The sequence below is a fragment of the Branchiostoma lanceolatum genome, chromosome 9, assembly GCF_035083965.1.
Source record: "Branchiostoma lanceolatum isolate klBraLanc5 chromosome 9, klBraLanc5.hap2, whole genome shotgun sequence".
In the NCBI taxonomy this organism is placed as follows: Eukaryota; Metazoa; Chordata; class Leptocardii; order Amphioxiformes; family Branchiostomatidae; genus Branchiostoma; species Branchiostoma lanceolatum.
The window spans coordinates 13,036,236-13,059,656 of record NC_089730.1 but is presented as its reverse complement, the minus strand read 5'-3'; the positions used below and the strand labels follow the sequence as shown (position 1 = coordinate 13,059,656).

The window sequence follows — 23,421 nt, the reverse complement described above, 5'->3', positions numbered from 1 at the left end:
AAATTTAGCGAGTAGAATCAAGGACGTCATTGTATAGACTAGAAGTGGTAGAATTCAGCCGACCGAGCACATTTCCCAACGATATATTTATGAACATAACATGTCTTTTCCTAGCCTTTCGACCAAACTTCGTAGCACCAAGCAAGTTCAGAAAAAAAACCCTCCTAGGTAGCACATTTCAATCGCCAGTTAGAATTAATTGTAGACCGGGCGTCTTCAGCGTGAGAATTCTTGTGGAAGAAGTTCGCTACACAGGCGCGCCGTCCACCGCCAGCCTTTGATCATGTCAGGCCGGCGACAAAGAGAGATCATCAATCAATTTTGACAGGAGTGGCGCGTCAGAGAGTCTGGGGAGAAATGGTCTCCCGTGTTGTGTATGAGAGTTTGGAGTTTTAAACTATCTGGATAAACTAATGCTGATATGAACATTTACAAAAGCATTACTTTGACTTTATTTCTGGAATCAAATTTTCTAAACAACACTCGATCAGTGGCATATAGCAAATTAAGTGATGTTTCCCCAACAATCATGTTAATTTTCACGATATATGTTTCTGTCGTCTGTCCTCCTCGCAAGCAAATATTCAGCTTGTCACCGAACTTTACCGACGTAGATCGTGATGTCTCGTGAGCACACGAAACACTCTCATTTGCTGACGACGGACAACGAGAATAAGCGAACGTGTAACGAGGATAGCCGATTTCACAAGTCTCCCGGCTGTTTCACGAAAGTATCCCAACAAAATACACAAGGATTGCCGATTGTAAACAAGAAATCTTCTGTACAGAGGACTAATTCTGTTGGGACATACCGTATTCATGTACATGTAGTACGAGTGGGTAAAGTAAACAATGAACTTTACGATGCCGATATATTTCTAACGCGGCGTGCAGCGCCTTGTATAAACACGTTGGGGTTGAAGTATGGATGGGTGAAAATTGCGTCGCGGTCTTGCCGCTTTACCTCCTTTATTTTGTTGAGGTCTCGTGCTTGGAAATGCTTCGAATTTAATTGTAATTCTTATCTCACCATACCATCGTTAATGCATATTTCTGACGACCACATGCGGCCGTAACAACAAGTATTGTTACGATACATTTTCATGACAATGTAGCAGAACAAACATGAAACCTGAACCCACCTCATTATAGCAGCGTATGTCGCAAAATAACGCATTCAGTAGCAGCTCAGAATAACGCGATAACGCATTTTCCGACCTTAGGCTTGCTATTCAAGTTGCGTTACCGCGTTTGCGTTACGTTATCGTTGCGTTACGTTACCGTTATCCATACGTTATCCTTGCGACACCGTTATCGTTATCCGTTAATTGTAACGCAATCAGTACTGTAGTCACCTGTATGTAGGTTTGACTGTATATCAGCCATAGTTGGCCAACTATACAATAAAAGGTATCTGGCCAAAGAAAGCTGGTACATGTCATGATATCACTATCTGGCTTGCACTGAATCTTCTCAAACATGGTATATCTGCAACCTAGATCACAAATAGGGTTCTTCAGGCTATACACAAGTTAATGAGGATGGAGCTGGATGGATTTAAATTCCAGGTCAGTCTAGTTACCTCTCTAAACATCATTAATGACCTAGGCTTATCTCAGACAGTGGGTTGGGTTTCTTCAAAGAATTTTCAATGAGATATTGTTTACACTGTTGAATGTCCACAGACATCTGTAAGATGGGTGACGAAGAAGGCAATTTTTGGAATGTGAATGCTCCAAACCAGTTTTTCCCCTAAATGATTACTTCACAAATCACCTCCCATAGGTGATTTGAGAAGTTTGGGGCAAAATCGTTTCACCGGAATCGCTGAGTGTGGAAGGACATTTCCAATATCTATCCAGTTGCTTGAGTAACTGTCACTTGGCGTAATTCATTGCCTAGATGTCTAACCTTCATTCACGTCTTCAAGTTTCTGTAGTAATCTATACCATCAAATTATGCCATAACTTGGTATAATAGTTATAGAAGTGTTGTGTATAGGAAATATTCAAATGGGAAGCAAGAAACAATCAAGTATTAACCAGTTTTGAATAGACTAACTTTGACACATCCCAGAAAGACTCAAATGTAATTCAAAGAAGAATTCTTGAATCTGTCACAATCTATCTGCCTTCCCTTCGATTCTAATGCCAAAATTGTTTTACTACAGTATACAAAGATGAGTATACAGCAGTTTTAAAGTATCTTCAAGAAATCACAAGGATATAAACAGCAGTTTCACCCTCTTTGATAACCTACATGTTCAACATAAAGCCATCACAGCATTTCCAGAGCTAATCAAACATGTGGGCTCAAGGTCAAAAAGTCTTTTTGGTTGATCTACTTCTACAACTACAAGCATCTTCCGCAACTTGAAGTGTCCTGTAACCTACATGTAACTACCAAGAGATCTGACTCCTTGAATAAGGATCACCCCAATTTATAAAGACCATGTGTGATGGCACCTTTATCTTATCCTTGATCTGACCTTCAGCATCTGTACTTTATTGCTTCCAGGATCAAGGCATGTGTGCTGCTTGCTACCCGTGTCCAACAATGTACCACCACAGGGCTTGTGGAGTTGTGCAAACTATATGCAGAGATGTCACTGGAAAGTTTGTATATGCAGTCAAACATGCAGTCAAAACTGCTCAAGAAGACCACTTGAGACAGATAGAATCTGGTCTGTATAGACAGGTGGTCACTATGGACAGGATTATCAATACTTGTGACAATGACAAAAATCATCTAAGGAACCACCAAAAAGTGGCCACATTGGCCAGGTGGTCCTTACGTAGAGATGGTCACTTGTACCGATTTGACTGTAAACATTCCTCATCCTTTAGGCTCACTCACATAAGCCTCTGTATATCTACCCAGCGAGGTTAAAGACTTTTTGATCTTCCCTTACTTAAAGATCAGCACAAGTGGCTTGACTTTAAAATCCTTGTCTTCCTAACTAATCCGTAAGACAAGTTTTTGAACAATCTTGGAATACACCTGTTGGCTTTCCAACCACACGGGTTCTGACTTCTTTTCAGTTTGATACATCATACAGCAATTACCATATAAAGCAGGATAACTATTTTGGTAAATTCTGTCTGGTAACTTTAACAGCCAAGTCAAGAAACAGCAGTAGATTACTAGATACCCTTGTCATGGACATTTTTCACAATTTTATTGAATAGAACTTACAATACAGCTAGGGAGGACAGCAGCAAGCACAATATATTCAGATACAATTTGACAATTGCAAATGTTAGGTCTTCCAAGAAATGTACAGACAGTGACAAAGCACAGGAAACCCAGTAAAGGGGAAGAATAAAGGCTGAGCTGTTTAAGCACCCCCACAGTTTGGCACAATGCCGTAATCAGTGCAAGGTACGCACCATAATAGCCGACTTCATGAAATTTTCATCAACAGTGCGATGTTAACGACACCTATTCAGGTCAACTGGACCAAGTAATTTGTGAGGACACATTACAGGGATGACAGATGCTCGTTGGTAACTTGATCGACTAGCGGACAGTACAGGGACAGATGCCTAATCAAATGGAGAACTTTCTCATCATCAACATAGAGTCTAGAACAATCTTGGGCGTATGGACTTCCTCTTTCATCACTGTGATGATAGCAAGTTTGTGAGATCTGACAATAATTCAGTTGTACTTGAAAAGTAAAAAACAGAAGGTCGTAAAATGTGTGATGACTTGTAATCGATAAGAAAGCTTAGAACTGAGGATACGGTGTATGATTCTGCTTGCTGGAAAATTAATGTTTCACAGATTCACTAATTTCCTCATCGTAAAACATGTTTTGCTGATTCTGCAATATGCACCAGAGTATGCTTGGGTAAGAAAACAAATCAAATCAATTTGTCTGACATCCCAGAATTAGAAAATAGCAAAAATGCGATTTGAGTCTTACCTTGTGGCAAATCTCTGGAGTACGAAACTATTTTTCTTTTGCAAAACTCTGTATTCAATTACAAACCCATTGGGAAATGTGACATTTTCTCAAATACCATAACTGCATTTTTCAGATTTTTATTTAAATCAACATCCAAAGACAGCCTGTTAATGCAAGAAACAATACATTCAACATTGTAGTTTCCACTGGCAATGGTAGCTCAACAATGATCTGGTATTGAAACTCGGCCTATCCTGTGGATCAAATGATAAAATGTCACAATCCATCCTACACTAGTCTGGGTTTCCAGTCAGGGTAGGACACCTTCCTGTATTGGTCTTATGATCACACCCCAAATATGTCCAACATGTAGAAAAGGTTTTGGGCATGTCTCAGGCGTATTAGCCACCAGTGGACCTACCAACCCAGGGTTAAATTCAGATATGATCATCCTTCTCGAATGCAAGCGACAAGCAAGGAGATCAGAAAGGATGGCAGTCTAAGTACCAATTATTCTGTCTGAGCTACAAATTTGTATTTGTATGATCATGTACAATACAGTAGCAGGCTACACAGAGCCTCTCGTGGCGTACGAACGTAGGGCCATCTACAAAACACTTCATAGATCCTCAGTGCCTCACAACTGTGCTTCACAAGTGTTTGTGTTACTTTGTTATACAAATAGCCAGATGTAATTGACCAGTGGTGTGATTGCTGCATGTCTATGTTGTTACTAGTAACACACATACACAAACATCATGGATAACTTGGCATACAACTGGAAATTAAAGTCATTGACAGCAAATGTCAAGCCCAGAGGAGAATCAACAGAAGTTCACCACCAGACATAACAGTGATGTCATACTCTCTGGCTGGTCACCATGGTGATGGTCTCCACGGTAAACGAACTGTCTTCCCAACCATCCATCCCACATTTATATCAATTGGTGAGTCATGTCTATTCCTGAATGAAGTTCAACGTTACTATGTATTTATGCTACTGTAGTATTTAAAGTATGTCAACCAGGTCTAATAATAAAACCGTCAGACTGAATAATGCAATGTAGGTGGGAAGAAGGGAAAGTCCCCTCGTTGATAATTCTAATTTATCGTTCTTTTCCCCTTTTCTTTTTTCTCTTCAATACATTTGAACAGAGAATGTGGTGAGCGTTATATGTTTTGAAATATGGAGCTACACTGGTATACATGTACAAAAGCAGGAAAAATGCTATACCTAATTTCCGGGCTTTAATTTCGGTGGCTGCTAACAATAATTCATGTGGTTCTCTCAGGATCGATAAGCAAATGTGAAAGCATACAGCTGGCACAAGCCACTTACCCGCTGGTTATTTCCATGTTGATGTGTTTTCCTCACAAATGTACCTAAATTATTCCCAATGGCCTGTAAAGTGGAGGCTGTTTTTATTGCCATTCTGGCTGCACCATTTATCAGGAGTAATGACTGTTGTCCAAGGCAAAGGTTTCAAAAGTAGATGTCTCTTCTTTTATGGTGATTACAGGGTAGATGTAGCAATCTGGGTCTTAAGAATATACTGGTCTTAAGGCACAGGTAAATGTTACTGCCTTACAGGCTGTAGAGCCATACATGCATAACAACAGCCATAGTTTGGCTCACCAGGTGTTCCAGTTGGTATTTTGGCAGGCATTCTTTCCCAACATGCCTGGAAGAGAGCCTACTTATGATGCAAATTGTAAACAGTGTGGCCATGGATGATATTCTGTAATGACAGAGCAAAATAAAAATGCCATACACACAACATTTTATTGTATTCCTATTTGTACGCTGGCTGCAGTGAAATTCATCAATACTTCATTGTAATGTAGGCCTCCTTTCATTTTTGCTTGTCCCTTGGTGAACTTGCATGAGGATGATTCGATCAATAATGGCGGCAATTACAGCTCTTCCTTAATGACCACTATGGTCCTGTAAAGTGAGGGCCCACTCTGATTGCAGCCAGGATCCTACAATCATAAGGAAATAGCCCAATAGACCTTTATTTAGTGGGGGCACACAGGCATCATTTGGCTTCAGTCTTCTAGAACATTCAGACACAGGTATATCCAGTATTCACATCATGTATGGTACCCAGGTCAGCCTTCATCACAGAACTGTATTGATAATTCAGCCTGTAAGTCTTATGGCCAGCTACAAAAAAGATATTATATGAAGACCTCAGAATCTTCCAACAACACGTAATTGAGCACAGCAGAAAGAAAATTTCAAACTTCTAGACATAAACAATTGCAATTACAAACCAAGCAAACATCAGCAATGTGGAAAGTCTAATATTTCACACTGTATATTTATAATTCTCCTCTCAAATTAAAGCAGATGGCATCCATACTGCACAATCTGTAAATAAAGTACAACAGCTGAGAGCCATGTAACCTGGAAAGGTCAGGTTTCCAACCCTCCAGATCTGTCATTTTCCGCCACACTCCCAAATCTGTAAGCTTCCCTCAGAGACCCAACAAGTCTAACACCCTGTTACAACCTGCAGGGTGACTGGTACTGTGGATCTGCAGTAAATATTTACAAGCCTGTAAATATTTACAGCAGGGTGAAAGTCACCACCTGTTAGTCCCCAGGATAGTCTGACTCTGAAACCTGACAACCAATAGGCAGATAGAAAAGGTGTATGAAATGCTTTTACTAAAGGATAGAATCGCAGTAAAAAACTAAAATGGGAAACAAAATTTTTCAGTGGTTCAGTAGTCCATGGAACATTCAACACTGGCACCTGGTAGCGTGCGTAGTCCAGTGGTTAGCGATCTTGCCTCTGGAACTAGAAGCCCCGGGTTCGCTCACCCGACATGCACGCTACCGGAAAGGGTCGCAGTCCTTAGGACGGGACGTTAAGCCGTGGTCCACTGTTCATTGTGCTTGTCGAAAAGAGCTAGGGGAATTTCCCCGGTACAATGAACCTGTAAATACTGTATATAGCGTCTGTCTTCTCTGTCACGACCAGTGGAAGATAAGCTCATCTGGTCATTGAGTTCATTTGAGCTAAACTGGTTCGAGATCACTTTCCTTTACTGGCAACTGATGAAATACATGTACTTGAACATGGTACCAAGGAGGTTGAATAGAATACCTCCTTGATATTCAACCTCCTTGATGGTACAAAAGAAAAGAAACTTTTAATATTTCTTTGTAATACGAGGATTATTCAATAAAGGTACATTTGGTTAACTTTTAAAATATGGCTGGTGCTCTTGCTTGGCCATGGAATGAGCAGTGAAAAATCAACAGGCTTTGTTCAGACCTGTACAATGAATTTCCTACAGTGTAAACCAACAAAGGAGAGATGAATCTGTGTGACCTGGTTACAGGAATGGTCCTGTGGAGGTTTTGTACCAGGAAGTCACACAGCTGTCAGGGTTATGTCATGTGAACTGAAGATGGAAAAGCCCTTAACAATGGAGCGGCTCCTTCTTTTACAAATCACAGGACAATCAAAGTAAATACTGGATCTAGCCCATGTCAAAACATCCACATTGTGACTAACATTAACTGGTTGCCATGGTAACAGGGAGTCTGGTCAGATGTCTTTAAGTTCTTCCAAAGTTTAGGAATTGTCTGTAGTTGCTGCAGTACTTACGATGTATGAATATCACATGACATCACTGATAATCATAAAGCATGGCCAATCATACACATATTTAGGATAAAATCCTCTATTCTATATTGTTAAGGTCGATCAGCCAATGCTCAAACAAGGATACATTTATTGTTTCCAAGTTTCCACACTCTTTTTCAGCCATGCATGTATCCTTTAGCAAAACACGACCTACATAGCACTGGTAAGCCAATTACCTTTGAGCAAAGAACACTGCCTCCTAACACCCGCCATTTTGACTCATGACCTTCGTCATGTTTGACTCATATGTCTTTTGTGCCTCAAAATTTGCATGTAAAGGTCCATTCTAAATGTGCATTTCATTCACATTGTCCAAGATAAACAGATATCTTCATTCAAAACTATGGAAGGCCAAAACAAATACCAATTTGACTTCAAAGACAATCTCTTCACTGACACTTGTTGACCTTGAACGTGTTCCAAATCCCTCCCATGACCTACTTTCAGTCATCTGTTGTTGGTTGAACACCACCCTGTCCCTGTCAATCACTGCCAATGGGCAGCTGTGGCATATAAATATAAGGATCAGCACATGGTATGACCATCATCACTTGAAAATGTGCGCCTTAAAATGTAACATTAACTACATTGTATTTTATAACTCCATACAAGTAACGTTACACAGCTCACATTACAAGTATGTTCCTTTCTTTCTTAGCCTTTTTTAGAGGTTTCCATAAATCTGAACTGCTTAACTGGATTTCACACATATTTCTATTGAAAGCCATAGACTTCTACCCGCTTTAGTAGTTGTGTCAGAGAGACATGTAATACTGTTGGTCAGTGCTTGCTACCATACTTGCAATGCTAAATACAAATGCATGTTTTATGTTCTGTAACAAGCATGTCTGTCCTCAAGTTTCAACTCTCAAAAGAATGAGTGCAAATTAGCAATATCAGATTTCAACATTTTTTTGTCCTCATCCATTTAGACCAATTACAGCTCAAGAATAACCACCTGTGAGAATGACTGACATTTTCTTTGTAAAAGAAGGGAAGCGCTTAATATATCAGTGTCATCATTTGAATAGACACACCACTTAACTTGGTTACTCATTATCATTCCATACAAAGTTTAAATGTTAGACTTCTCAACATCCTTACAATTAGATTTTTTGCTCTTTTCTCAGACTTTTCAAAACTAACAGTTAACTTGACCACCTGGACCATACTGCTTCCTTCAACCTGAAAGTCTGTGGTCATCTTCAAGCACCTGGTGCCCCTACCTTTCAACCAAGCCACAATTTCCAAAAATGAACTGTTTTCACAGGAACACAGGAAGGCCAAAGTTTATAAACACCAGGGCCATGAGGTTATAACAGATAACCTCCATGATTCCTGTTGAAAGATCATAGACAGTTTTGGGTCTGTTGAGATAAAGGTGATATAAATCACCTCTTTTGTCAAACACCTGTGTCTGACTTACATAAAGGATTCAAGAACAACAACTGAACAACAGTGAATTTTTTGTGATACCGACCAATAGATTTAGATGAATTTGCACATGTATGTATGCCTTATCATCATCATAATTCATCCCCTTCAGGGCTCCAGACTAAATTTTAGGCCTAGGAGCACTGTGCTCCTAACTCAAAAAAGTTAGGAGCACCAGCAAAAATCTAGGGGCACCACTACAAAAAGTTGGAAGAACAAGCAAAAGTCTTGGCTATACCAAATAATACTCCTATTAATCAATGTTATACGTTAACAACCGGGAATAAAGTATTTGAATAGATCATAAAAGATAAAAACCTACATTGATGGTGCAGAACAATTGGCAATTCAATTCATTCAATACCTTCCTACATACTGATACTAGTACGATGGATTTTTAGAAAAATTGGGCATAGGTTCCCCGGCTGGCCCCTATCCGGGGGCCACGGTGCCTCAAGTTCAACAAGTTGAAAAATACACAATGGTATTTTTTACTTGGAACAAGGCAGGTAATGATTCACATAACCTTGAATGATAAATACATAGATGACTCTGGAACTTATCTATTGGGTTCATGGCCAAAACAAATAAAGTCATATTCCATAATTTGAAACTTCACTGCTGGCATCAAGTTCAACATTTTTACAGGCATTTCTTTTCTTTTTACTCACCCTCTGTCTACAGATAATCCAAAATACTTTAATATCCTTAAAATTCTTGCTCAAAATAGTATCAAAAATGATCTGTTTGTGCCGACCCAGTCAAATCGGGAACTTCGAAACGCGTAGTTCAAATTTCCCGCGTCAGGACCGCGCGGCGCCGTCATCCAATGACAGGCAGACCGCATGGGGAAAGCTTTGTGATTCGCCGCTGTGCAGTATAGACAGCAGCAGAATGAAAGTACATGCAGCACCATAACAACGGGCAGGTAATGAGCTTTGAAATGATACCGGTGACAAAAGGAAAATTTGATATTTTTTTAAATAAAACTCCACTTGAATTGATTCATCAATTTTTGATCGTAAAAATCATCGCTTGAACAGGTATAAATATGACCGCAGGAAACAAGCCTTTCATTCTGCTGCGGTCTATTTTTCATAAACATCATGGCCGCCATTGAAAACAGCGAGCGTCCGGCGAGCGCTCACTTTCATCGACAAAGTTTTGACGTTTGAAACATTTTACAAATCAAACAAATACACCACAAAGGAGAGAAACTTATATCCTTTATTTATATAGGTAACTTTGCCACTAGGAACGGATAGTTTTTGTACCGCGGGTGTGGGAACATGATAGAAAATTCACCGACGATATTCGCGGTAGCATTGGAATACCTATATTTTCGGCTTACCGCTTAGTTCTGCAGCCATTATCCTGGCGCAGGTCTTAATTTTGGATTGTCGCACCGTGCGACCGTGATTTTAAATCTAGTCGCATTCTCAAGAAACTGGTCGCATACATATTGTGTGCGAGTCGCACTCACGAGCGCTGCCCTTATTTCGCCACTTGCAGGTGATACAAATACACATGTTCTTGCTACACATACTATAGCAATGATTCAGTTCACATAAGACAGCAACCAACCGTGGTGTAGGACATCCTCTGGAGATGCCATCACAGCTGACAGGACTTTTTAACACCATTTCCCAAATATGTACAAGTATGTACATGTAGCTGCCACGTCTACTTGTACTTCTGGCAGTCAAGTGCTGAGAGGTCTCTGACACACTGTGACACAAACCTCTCATAACTTGCTGAAAAGACCTAAGTTATTCCAGGACCTCACTGTCAACCACTGACCTGTATTTACAGACACCATTCCCTCATGCCAGAAATGTTGCTCCCAACTCACTCTAAGTCTAAAAAGATATAATCTTACATGTACTTGTTCTTGATTTACATTACACATGTACAGATGCCAAACAAATCATTACGGCTAATAACATTCACATTTTTCTCAAAACTTTCAAAAAATGACCATCTATGAAACAAGCCAGGGACCAAGATAACACTTCAAAGGTCTTCTATTTGCTTGTAAATCTTTATCAGATCAAATTACAATAGTTGCTGGCCTCTTTGCTTTGTATAAACATACAGAAGATTGTCCTATCTCGCCTGTCACACTCAGAGCAGTTATGCCTGATTCTTCTGTGTTGAAAAGCATAGGCTTTTCTGGCATTTCCGTGAAAAAAAAGTCTGAAAATAGTATCTAGACCTCGATCATAATTCAAATAAGAAAGGAATCCATGCATTATAACTTGGCAGTTTCTTTCAACAGAAACAAGCTGATTGGTATCAACAGTAGATGCACTAAATATTACATCTATTAAAACTGGTCACTAAAAATTCATATTTGGACTTTAAAAGCTAAAAGCTTTAACTTTAAGGGTATCATTTGAACCCTTCATTTCAAGTCGTTAGAATGGATATACCGTAAAATGTTGTTTGAAAAGCTTCATCTGGCCCTAGCAGCTGGCCATTTTTGCAGACTGTTCTTTTCAAGTTGTTATTGTGTATAGACACTTCTTGTCAACTGCTCACTTGCAGTGCTGAGAGCTGGGAGTCTCTGGGCTGGCGGCAGTCCTTGTCCACAGCTTGTACTGTATAACTCACTTTCACACCTGAATGTGCGAAGGGTGTGCTGTCAACGCACTCTCTCCAAATCTAGAGAAGCTGCATATTTCTCTCTTGTGAACAAAAATAGTTGTGAAGTGGTTATCGGCAGGTCGTCAAGTACATGCACTGGGAATCAGCAGTTGGCAAAAAATCAATTTGATGCAGACAAGTTTGAAAAAATCAATTAACAATGGTGACAGAAATTAGGAATTATTTTTAGACCACAGAGTAAAAGTCAATATAACAGTTAAGGCGAATCAACCCTTTGGCAAACAATGACTTTTGAAGTTCATGTGCAGATGTAAGATCTATGTGTGAAAAAAACAAAGCTAAAGTTGTCTAAGGTCATGGCTATTTTAACATTCCTTAGGAAAATCACAGGGCTGTCTCCAGCATTAAATTTTTTACCATCCCGCTTGTTGCTTTGGAGCCCATCTTGCCAATTTTCCTTGGTAAATCTGACATTTTCAGCTGATAACAATACATTTTAATCAATTTCATGCCAAGAAATTCAGATTTTAGGACGGACAGGGTGATTTTTTCCATCCCAACAAGCAACTTTCCGTCCCGCCCTGGAAAAAACATATATCTAGACTCTATAGTCTAATCTGGGTGCGCGAACTCAAAACTGATGTGCATGTTCTAGTGTACAGGTTCTTTATCATCAAGCTTATACTGTCCCATTGCAAGAATGTAATACAGCTTGAATAATATATCTATCCCTTCCATGTTAGCCTACTTAGAGACAAATAGAAAGCTATTATCAGACAGTTTAGGTATATAGCAAGCTTAAAGGTTTTGCAATCTCTCCTCAAGGACAACAGAGGCCAAAGTCAATACACAAGGGGATAATGTGGTCCACATAAAAATACTGCCTCTCAGTAAACCAGCTTTATCTGTAACTCTATACAAACAAATTCTAGCATTACATTAACATGCTGTTGGACTTTATACCTACTACCCTAACGATAACTCTCAGGGTGAATATTTTATAGCTTTGCTATCATAGATACACAGACATTGTTGTCCTAAACTGATAACCTGACTAACCTATACTGACAAGCAAATTCATCTTCTCAGCTTTAAAGGCTTTCATGGAGCACACAAGATACAAAACACCATTAAACTGAATCATGTACTGTATACAGTATATTTTCATGTTCATGTAAATTCTATTAATAGAATACAAATGTTTGTCTCTTTATCTAGATTACATGGCATACATTCTGATACCAATGTTTCAAAAGTGGGTGTTTAAATGCACATGTACATAGACACCATTGGACAACAAGCTGGGACTTATGAATCTTTTAACAGCTGTAATTTATGGAAATATTTCTATCTTTCATAAGAAATTCTGGTGTTTATTTGTGTTTCCTTCAAATAGATGACATCTACTACAAGGGAATGTGCTTGCACCAAATATCGCTGGGACAAAATATGTTATCAACATCAACATCTTTCTAAAAAGAGAATACTAGAGCAGCACAAAGGCTTGATGGAATTCCTTTCAGCCACCTCATGTTTTAATGATGTTATCTAAAATATGCAAGAAAACCTAATTACCATAACATTCAAATGAAGCTATTCCTTTGTGATATACACATTTGCATTGTTTCATTCCATTAACTATCTAGGTTACCTTCCATTACATAAATCTCAGTAAGTCATGGTTATTGAAGACCCAAAACAACTACTAGTATGTTCAGATAAGGCAAGAGACCTTCATGTCTGGCACATTTGCATACGAATCAAATACTAGATGAAACCAGTATCTTAGTTAATCTCCAAGCAGATCTATCAGTGGCAATGACAGTATCCAAAGGGCAATAATGCTGATTTTGTCCTTATTGGATACTGCCATTGCCACCAACAGATCTGCTTGGAGATTAGTCTTAGTACTAGTAGGACCAGGGCTCGAAATTCATCCTTGGGAATAGGTGCACTGGTGCACCCAACTCAAAAAATTGGGTGCACAGAAAGAATTATGGGTGCACCAGATAAAATAAAGTTGAATGTTCTTCTGAACATAATTACAAAGTTTAACGCTGCTGCCTTTCTTAAGAACTTCAATCTGTAATTCTATAGCTAACTTTAAAATTTCAAACAAATAATACATTAAATAAAGTACAGCAAAAAGTTATCATGCTGCTTTTTATACTTTTCAAGAATATTCTGTATACTAGTGTACAATAGTACCTTAACCCTATAGGCTACAAAAATATAAAGGTACACCAGTGCACCCACAGTCAAAAATTAGGTGCACAGCTCCAATTTTGGGTGCACTGCGGGTGCACATGCACCCACTATTTCGAGCCCTGAGGACTGAAACTCGACTCAACCGATCTACTAGTAATTTGTCCTGACATGTCTAAGGAAGATCTGTCTCTTCTATCAGAGGAGAAATGTAATTACAACAAAGAGATAAGGAAGATCTCCCAATTACAACTGAGATACACCAGTGTTTACAGTAAGATTGTGGTGGTTTTCCCTTGCTATTCCCTGGTGCTGTCAACCAGCCAAAACTTGTAATCTCCAAGCAGATCTATTGGTGGCAATGACTAGGCAATGACAGTATCCAAAGGGCAAAAGCAGTTTTATTGGCCACTGCCACTGCCAATAATGCTGCTTTCGCCCTTTGGATACTGTCATCGCCACCGATAGATCTGCTTGGAAATTACAAAACTTGTAGACATTGGTGAGCATGGGATACACATCCATTCCTTGAGGGAGAGCTACAGGGGGTCGTTATGAGGTATTATGCTATTACACTAATTAGGTGTGAAAGTGTGCAGCTGGCCACCTTTCTTGATGTCCCATTCATTATCGTAATTATGTTCCAATCATGGCTCTCTAATACACATGTCAGCAATACACAGGATCAGTTCATGAACACACTCATTCATGCACAGAACAGTTCATCAAAATGATCATCCATTTTCCTCCATCTTGTGAGGGTTGGACAAAGTTTAATCATATGAGAAACCAAACTTCATAGCAATTCATACTTAGGAAGTCACGTAAAGTCTTTTCACTTTTAAAACTCGTGGAACAATTTTGACATGCAACCAGATTTAACAGGATCAATTCCGATACACTGTAGATGCAGAAATAAATTTTCGCGGTGGTTTAATGTTCGCTGTTTTCGCGGCGACTGCTTTACCACGAACTTAAAACCACCACAAACGTTTTTGTCCAATGCTGCAGCAGTATGTGACTATAGTGCTGCCGCAAACTTAAAACCACCGCGAACTTAAATGCACTTACAGTATTTCCAAATTCATGAACATCACGCAACAGACTGGATCATCTGTACACTTATATGTACATCCCTGAAATAGTGACATTTAAAAAGGGCAACCCAGCATGATAAAGCGATGACAGTTGTGGCACGAAAAGTGATATCAGGTCTCAACCTTTTAACACTGATATGCACTTAAACAGGACAGCTCTTGGATATTCATAAAACCTTATATTCACATGATAAGAATTCAGCCATATCATGAACATACTTCTCATAAAAAATGTATGGCTGTGGATCAACTTCAGAGTAATGAATTGTGCATCGTTCAATCCCTTATAGACACAGGACACTACAGCCATTGACTACGAGACACAACTTTGCAGCGAAAAGCATCAGTTTTGAGACTGATTTGGGCTTTTTTATTCAAAACTCTGAAGTTGGTCGTCACTCTTATCCCTTGGTTATTTTTAATTGGCACAAATATAGACCTTATACATATGCACCTGTCAGACCAAATCTGGCTCATAACAATTCTTCTTCAATTCTCCGTCTTTTTACCATTGATTCTGCACGAAGACAGGTCACGAGAAATCAGATATGACACGCATCCTTAGAACCCTAACTGAATGCACCAGTTGAGCAAATTTGGTTAGCTAAGGGTTATCTACCCTTGAGTAAATGTATCCATGGTAACAGTGTCATCAATCTTATTACTCAATCACTGCCTGACAAGTCATGTCACTCCTCATTAGACAAGTGTCAAGGGACATGATCACCTTGCATTCATGGATCTTTACATGGAACTTCATGGGAAAAGGGCAATTGAAGCTTTGACAAGTAAAACCAAAATGGAAAAAAGAAAAATCTTCTTTATCTTTGAAAAGAAACAAACAAAATCACAAACAAACAAGAAAGTCTGTTTACTACAATATACCATCAGGCTTTATCAGCCATAACATACTGTCCAATTTCTAAATGTTCTATTATTACATAGGTAGAGAAACAGCTGTGATTACATTCGTTATAACACCTGTCTTACCAGTTACTGAGGTTCAATCGGGTGTGTCATAACGGCTGACCCTTACAACCCACATGTAAGTTCAAAGGTCAGAAATACCTTACACAACAGGTTGTATGTGTTTATATATAACCACAGCGTACTGAGTGTGAAAACTACAGTAGTTTAGCTGTTTGGTGAAACTTACTAACAGTAACTGTTTAAGCAAAGGATACATAATCATTTGCACTACGCTTTACACAAAGGAATTCTTGTTACCGTCTGAACTAATACAAATGCCAGCCCTAGCCTGATTGAATCGCGCTTGTAGCAGCCGCCAGTAACCGGTAGGGGCTGTAAAAGTCCTGGATAGTGGGAGTCTGCATTAGACAGACTAATGCCACCCCTTGCATGATGGAGAAGTTAAATGACAATAGGAGATCTGATAGCCTGTAATGCGCCTTTCGTGAATACCCAGCATGCCATGTACATACACTTGCATCATCCAGACCCACACAGTTATTTGGATTCTCCTCCCAGTTTCCGAAATAGTGATCATGCAACATGGATCAATGTCATGCCCTTTTCTGAAAATCGTGATGACAATCCATTTCACTGGTGCCAACAAATGATAGATAATACAGTGTAGATCTGCTGGAATTAATCCAAAACTCCCTGCATCAACACAAATATCCTCTCATACATGTTTTATTACAGCTATATCCTACGTGTTTCCATCAAATTTTTAAAGCACGCGATGCAACTTTACACTACAAATTTGTTGTTGTAAAACTCTGGCTTTGCACGAACCCCTTCACTATGTAATGGACAGGAAGAATGCAACTCTGCTTTTTGTCTCATGAGAAACAATTGCCCTTGGGTTCATGGGGTTACTACATAGGCATGTAGGCCAGAGAACAAATGTGAAGCCACAAACCCCTGAACACTACCCAGGCAGACATTGTGTTGCCAGTGGGATGATAAAACGCCAGGAAATGTCAAGACAATATAACCCAGCCAGCTTCAAAGCAGGAACGTCTCAGACTGCTCTAAGAAAGAATGCACGCACAGTAATATATCAATCAGATAACCTTGACTACAAAAGTTAGAAATACTCCCACAAAGGGCTGCAGTGGGATACTCAATACTTCCTTCTCTAAATTGTATTCTCTTATTCATAACGTAGGTGCAGACCCCTTATAAATCTTTGAACATAGCACTCATTAAGGGCCCACTCAGGAGTCCAGCTGCAAGCTTTCAGCGACAAGCATGGGCAAACACCGGCTTAATGAAGCTTGATACTCAGGGTAACCCCACTTGCTCAGAGACTCCCCAGCCCCAACATGGCATCCACAGCCTTGAGTCTGACAGGTGTAGAGTTGTGAACAAGTTAGATTCAAGGCAGATCATGTCCTGAGAGATGCCAAATATGAATTTTGCATAACCCAGTGCTGGAATTTGGCACAAGCTGCCATTCTTTTAACATTTCCGCTACCTCTTGTATTTCTGCGATTGCAAAAATGTGTAAGTGCCTGGTGTAACAAAAACTGTAACTCAAAAGTTGATGACAATACACCAGAACTTTGGAAAGCTTTAAGCTTACACTATACATGTACTCTTAAGCTTTTGTATTGGATGTGACATTAGCAATCAGTAAGTTCCTTTTTAATCAAGGGACTTGAGCTTACAGCTCCAAATTAAAGGAAGTTTTGCTAATTTTGACACTTCGAGGAAGCCCTGTTACATTTTGCAGAATAGCTGTTATCCCTTTGGCCAATTTAGTAGGTTTATCTTGGCTGTCTTGGCTTAATGAAATAGCACAGAACCAAGTGTCAGCACAACAGGGACAGCCAGCCAAAACAGTAGAAATATTCCCTGTTAATCTTTCAACTTCCTTCCTTCTTCATGCACATGTTATTCTTATTAATCAGTAATACAAAAACAAACTGTAACTTGTGTAAGGCACTTTGACAAAGAATGCTGGCACAATGTTTTTTACTGCCCTCCACCTTCTAGAATTCTACAAACTACTGGGCCTAAAATGGCAAGATCACATTTAACTTCTGACTATTGAAATGTTGAAATGGTTACCTATCATTTTCAATTCAGGATGTTGCAAGACTGATACTGAGTGATAGCCTATATCATAACGATAATAGAAACACTGCTGTGCTATGTATCTTATTTTCCCTTGAAGGAAAAACTTTCAACAAACACTTGCCAAGAACATTGTCAAACTACAGCAGATAAAAGCCTACTGTATGTCAGCAACTGTTTTTTCAAAATATTACACTTTTTTTTGGTTTATCATATGTACATGCATATAGTGTACACCTATATCATAATGACATCTACAGTGTTGATTCAGTCAAATGAAAAGGTAAGGTTGCCAAGAAACGTTGGTATGACCATGATTGGTGAGCTTCACAATTGCGTTATCTCTTTGCACATGCAGTAATAATATAACTGAAGCCTGAACTTGGTATTTGTAAAAAGGCTTTACACTGCAGATGTTGAGATCCCAGGGTATTGTAAAGGCTACTTCAATTAAATCCAACTTCAAATTCAGCTCACCTTTCAGTGTGTGTAAGCATTTGGAAGGCTTTTTTCAACACATTGAGCAAAGCAGTTTGTAGTGACTTGTACTCTGAAAGGAATTGTGTTTCTAGATGTTTACAAAGCAAGCCCAACTGACACAGATCAAAACAAAGTAATTTTGACAAAGCCACCCATGCTGTTGCCCTTGCCCAAAGCTATATGGATAAAAAAACTTAGTTCACTACAAATTCTAATTACTGGCCTAAAGCCATGTAACATGAAGTCAAGGTTGGGTCGTAAGGCTCAAGTTTTTCACACACAATCTTAGATACAGAAGCCTCCATGTCCATTCTATATATGATTAAAGTATATGAGGTCTGCATCTAAAATTCGCCATATAATATATATATTGTACTCAAAATTTGAGTCCTGCATCTCAAATTGTGTGTGAAAAACTGTATGTTGTTCAAATTGTTTGATATAACGTTACATGCATGAGAATGAAAAAGTCACATCTACTGATCAAAAACCAACAAACATCTTTTTCTACAAATTAGCAAAACACCTTTGTTTAAAACACTAAAACTATGCCTTGACAAATTTGGCACTATCACCTTCTCTCGAGTATCAACCTGGTTTTTCAGTGCTATCTGTATTACTAATGTATTATGGTAAACCAAACCAAGGAGCTTCTTTACCGTACTCCTTGACCAAACATAACTTGACACGTTACACATGAACAGTGTGTGTATATGGTCCAAATGTTGAGAAAACATGGTTCCTATGCATAGTCATGATCCACAGTCCCGGTAAGAGCAAAATTGGCTCCATACCAACAAGGGGCAAATGTCTTTTTCCTCCCAAAGGATTACTCCTGAGTCATAATGCAGAACCCAACACCATTGAGCTAAAAGCTCTCCCCTCTGTGTTTCAATGTACATTGTCTTATACACCATCTATGACAATGACATCTACAATAGACAAGCTGGTCTGGCTGAATAAAATGGTGTGTGTAATGAGATCGTCCACAGTATGGTGATGCAAAACGGAGGGTCAGATTCATTAGTCATTACTTACACCACTTACAATTGTACATGCTAATCCTCACAATCTGTTGTGCTATTAGCAGTATGAAAGTCTAGTTTATTTCAAATGTTTGGGTAGTAAGAAGAGAAGGGAAATTCTCCAAATGAAAGGAACAAGAAACATGTAAAACGTATAACAGAGGAAATGTTATGGTCAGTTTCAAAGAGTAGTTCAATGCTGCCAGCTATTATGTGGTAAACTTCAATAAACAAGGGAACTAAACAAAATAAATCCATGTTGAACATACATACAAATCGGACAGGCTGAGGTCAGCATGTCAGATCTGGGGGCACATCTGCATCAATGACAGACATCTTTATATACATGTAGCTTTCTCAAAATCCATGTGGAGAAATAGACATGTTAATGTTATCATCACATTGAGGTACATAATATGTACCTCAGACAGACAGTAAAAATGACTAAAAGTGAAATCATCCTTCTGTGGTTTAGTTTCCTCTCAGTGAACTTTTACCCAGGCACATAGAGGGAGTACACTGTACCTCCGCCTGACAAAACTAAAAGCCACCAGGCTCAATTGTTTCCTACCTATTCCTCAAATGAGACAGGCGTGCCCAAAAATGTGTGGGACAGACTTGGACTTGTCTGGCCTTTTTCAAAACATTTACAAACATCACTTTGAAAGCTGAACTTAAAATGCACTGGATTCTGTCAATGTAAGATCAACCTTTAGTTCAAACATTCCATATAGTTTACAATATACCCTCCTACAGTGGCTGTCTCTGAGGCTTCAGACATTAGAGTGAATGTGGGCTTCGGCTGATCCATAAAATTCAAAGTCGTGATCATGGGTAGGAAATGCCACTTTAGCGCCTGGAGAGTTCAAGAGGAAATGGCCCATACAAAACCGAACGATGCATCAGGGCTGCATGTGAAAGGAGGCCCATGATTTGCTGCCCAACAAACCGACGTGCTGCTGGGCTGGAATGAGGCTTCCAGACCCCTGTTGCTACTTCCGACAGCCCGGGCCCAAATTACTGGCATTTTTATTTTCTCCAGGGCAGGACCTCTTTGGAAGGAACTGTGCTCCATTTCTTCATGCGCTTGCTATCCTAGATTCTCAAAAGAGTTAAAAGATTAGGATGAAGAATCTTAAATGTCCTTCAAGGGGTCAAAAGGTCTTGACCTCAATTCTTTCCTCCTCCAAAAAAATGTTGTCTTCGTTCCTTTTCCAAATTAAGAATCTAGACAAGAATGTTCCTATTTGGGGTCTGACACACATATTCACACAGCATCTGTGGCTTACTACTTCTTTTGGTCAAACTCTGATTCATGCGGTCATCTAAAATTCTACCGAGGTATGTCTTCTTCTAAAAAGTGAATGCAGTCTCTCCCAGAGTCTCTGTTGTGGTCCTCTTCCCTTCTGAGCAGCTGAACTATCTGTGAGATCAGATGTGTATCAAGCATATCACATGGCATAGGAAATGTGTTTAATTACACAAACTGTAGATGGGGCCTAACACACTTCAGATGCTGTAAACAGAGAATGATTCATTAATATCTAATGGTTGAAATGAAATGACTGACATTGCCAGGTGGCGAGGTACCTTTAAAATAAAACCAAAGAGGTTTCAAAAGTCAAACTTATCCTACAGGCTATTGAAAAGCTACGGGGACAGAAATAAAGATTGCTTGTGTAGTATACCTTTTCAGGCAACAGCTTTAATTTACGTTACGTACAAAGACAAACCATAACTTCCAAACTCCTTTGTCAGTTGTCACTCAGTACAGCTTGGTTTTACATTGTTTTCCTTGACAAGGCACAACAACAACATTACCAAAGGAGTGACCACACCCTAAACTTTGGTTTAAAAGTTTGTTTTGCTTACACCACGCCTTAAACGGAAGCTGTACAGCACAATCCACAGAAGCAGACTGAAATCTTCCTCTGGATTACTTCCTGTATGGGTTATTTGATACCAAATTTCTATAATCCATGCAAAATTTACAAATGGAATCCTGCAAACCACAACATTTGCCGATTTCACACCGATTACCTAAGACAAGGGGCAGGTTGCACCTCAATGGAAGTGAGAAAACAACCATATTTACTTCTTTGCCACGCAGAAATTGGCTATGCTAACAGCAGGCACGAGAACTAGACTAGGAAGTTGTGATACAGCAAGTGCAACAGGCTCTGATTTCCAGTATAAATTATTGAGTAGCTCAATCATTACTGCCAACAGTTTCCTTTTGTGTACGCTTTCAGGCAGGAGGAAATATGTGAGAAGTGGAAACTGGAAAGGTTGGGCATGAAAAATTCATCACCCATTGTTCAACTGACTCACTCTACATGCATCTATGGAATGACGGACCATGCATACCGCTGAAACACTGTGCAAGAGACATTCCCGGTGTACAAACCGACTAGGCTGTTTTCAGAGGGGCGTTTGTGGAACTAAAAGGACATCTTTGTTCCCGGCTTGTTTTTGAACACATGAAAGTGTTGAGAACAATGAAGGTACAGAACCACCTGTGCAAAGCACTGGGTTCAAAATCACAGTCGATTGGAAAGGTGTACGGTGCTTGGCAGGGCTGACGACGGACATATGTGTCTATGGTTGCGTCTAGCGTGAAACAAATACACAAGAATCACAACATAGATCTCAAACAATGGTATCAACCTTGTAACAGTCTAGCTACAATGTTGCGAAGTATAATCTACCATTACTGTTACAAGAAGGGATGTTTATACTGCAAAGCCAGGTAAAGACGACTTAGGACTTGTCTTCGTGAGGTACCTCGTTAAGTAACGGAAGAAATCGTAAATGAAAGTACATTAAGTGTCCTGGGCTAAAATCCTATGTTTTACTCGATTAGTAACCTCCAGGGTGGGCTGTAATTAAATTTGCCATCACCACGGTGTACCGTTATCCAGGTTTTTCGACTGGTTAGGTGAGTGTTAGCGCCCTCCCCCCTCAACATGCTCCCGGCGAGTTTTCCGGACGGATGGTCGCAGGAATTTCGGACCCAATGTCTGATCTGTGTTGTACAAGCGGCAGGAAGGTGGTAATCACCCTTAGATGACTGATCCGGACTTAAACAAACCCACAAACGTGCTGGAGCAGGGGGTTCAGGGGCAAGTTTGGACGCTGACGCCATGATGACAACTACTCGCCAAACAAGACCCGTTTATAACAATTTTCTCCTACTATAAAAATATGATCGACACTTACCGACACCTAGCAGGAAGCATCCCCGAGCGTTTTCCATCTTGGTTCCCAGAGTGAAGGTTTTTAAAATCCGCTACAACGGTTGGGTTCAAAGTCTCCGTGTGCTCCCGCCGGACATATTGTGAGTGTGATTGTAACTGAGTACGGGAGGGAGTAGCCCGATCCGTCACGTGACCTGGAGACGGCTTGGGGGTGTGGCTTCACCTGTCAATCATTCTGCCGAGGGCGAGACGTAACGAAAGGACTGCGAAAGGACCGTTCATGTAACCTCCAAGCAGATGGTAGAACTTAGAAGGAGGGAATTATGGCATTGTCCTTTTTTAAACACCATAAATGGCATAATAATCGGGTGTCAGACATCGGGACAGGAAGAAAACGTAACGTACTCTCCTTTCCTCCCTACGTCTGCTTGGAGATTGGAGGTGACAAGCGTTTCATCATGTTTGAGGTCCAAGTGCTGACGGATAGAAACCGCTATCTTGATGTTCGCGATAGCTGTCGCGTTCCGCATTCTTTGATAGCTATCTTGATGTACTGTCATGAATATGATATATGACGGCCAGAGGTGCTCTAACGTGACAAGTTGAAAAACGACGTTTCGTGCCCCAAAATAATTTTCGTTACCCCATTTTGCTGCGTTTCTCACTTTCTAAGTCATGTCCAAGATGCTTCCATAAAGAAACCGTTTACAGACTGAAATGTCCATGTGCAACACTACAGTACACTGTACACAGTGGAAA

The 23,421-nt window shown here is 39.8% G+C and overlaps 1 protein-coding gene across 14 annotated transcripts in view; it reads right to left on the bottom strand.

Moving 5' to 3' along the window:
• The window catches only part of LOC136441165 (protein crumbs-like), a 59,773-nt gene extending 36,934 nt beyond the window's left edge, over positions 1-22,839 (bottom strand). For 11 of the 14 annotated variants that reach the window (XM_066437275.1, XM_066437265.1, XM_066437269.1 and 8 more), the window contains exon 1: positions 22,685-22,838. In XM_066437275.1, the coding sequence (XP_066293372.1) occupies positions 22,685-22,721 (37 nt within the window). In that variant the 5' untranslated portion in view covers positions 22,722-22,838. Of the gene's footprint in view, positions 1-22,684 lie in introns of all 14 variants that reach the window. The other 3 variants (XM_066437279.1, XM_066437280.1, XM_066437272.1) reach the window with 2 other exon arrangements.
• Positions 22,840-23,421: the final 582 nt, after the last annotated feature.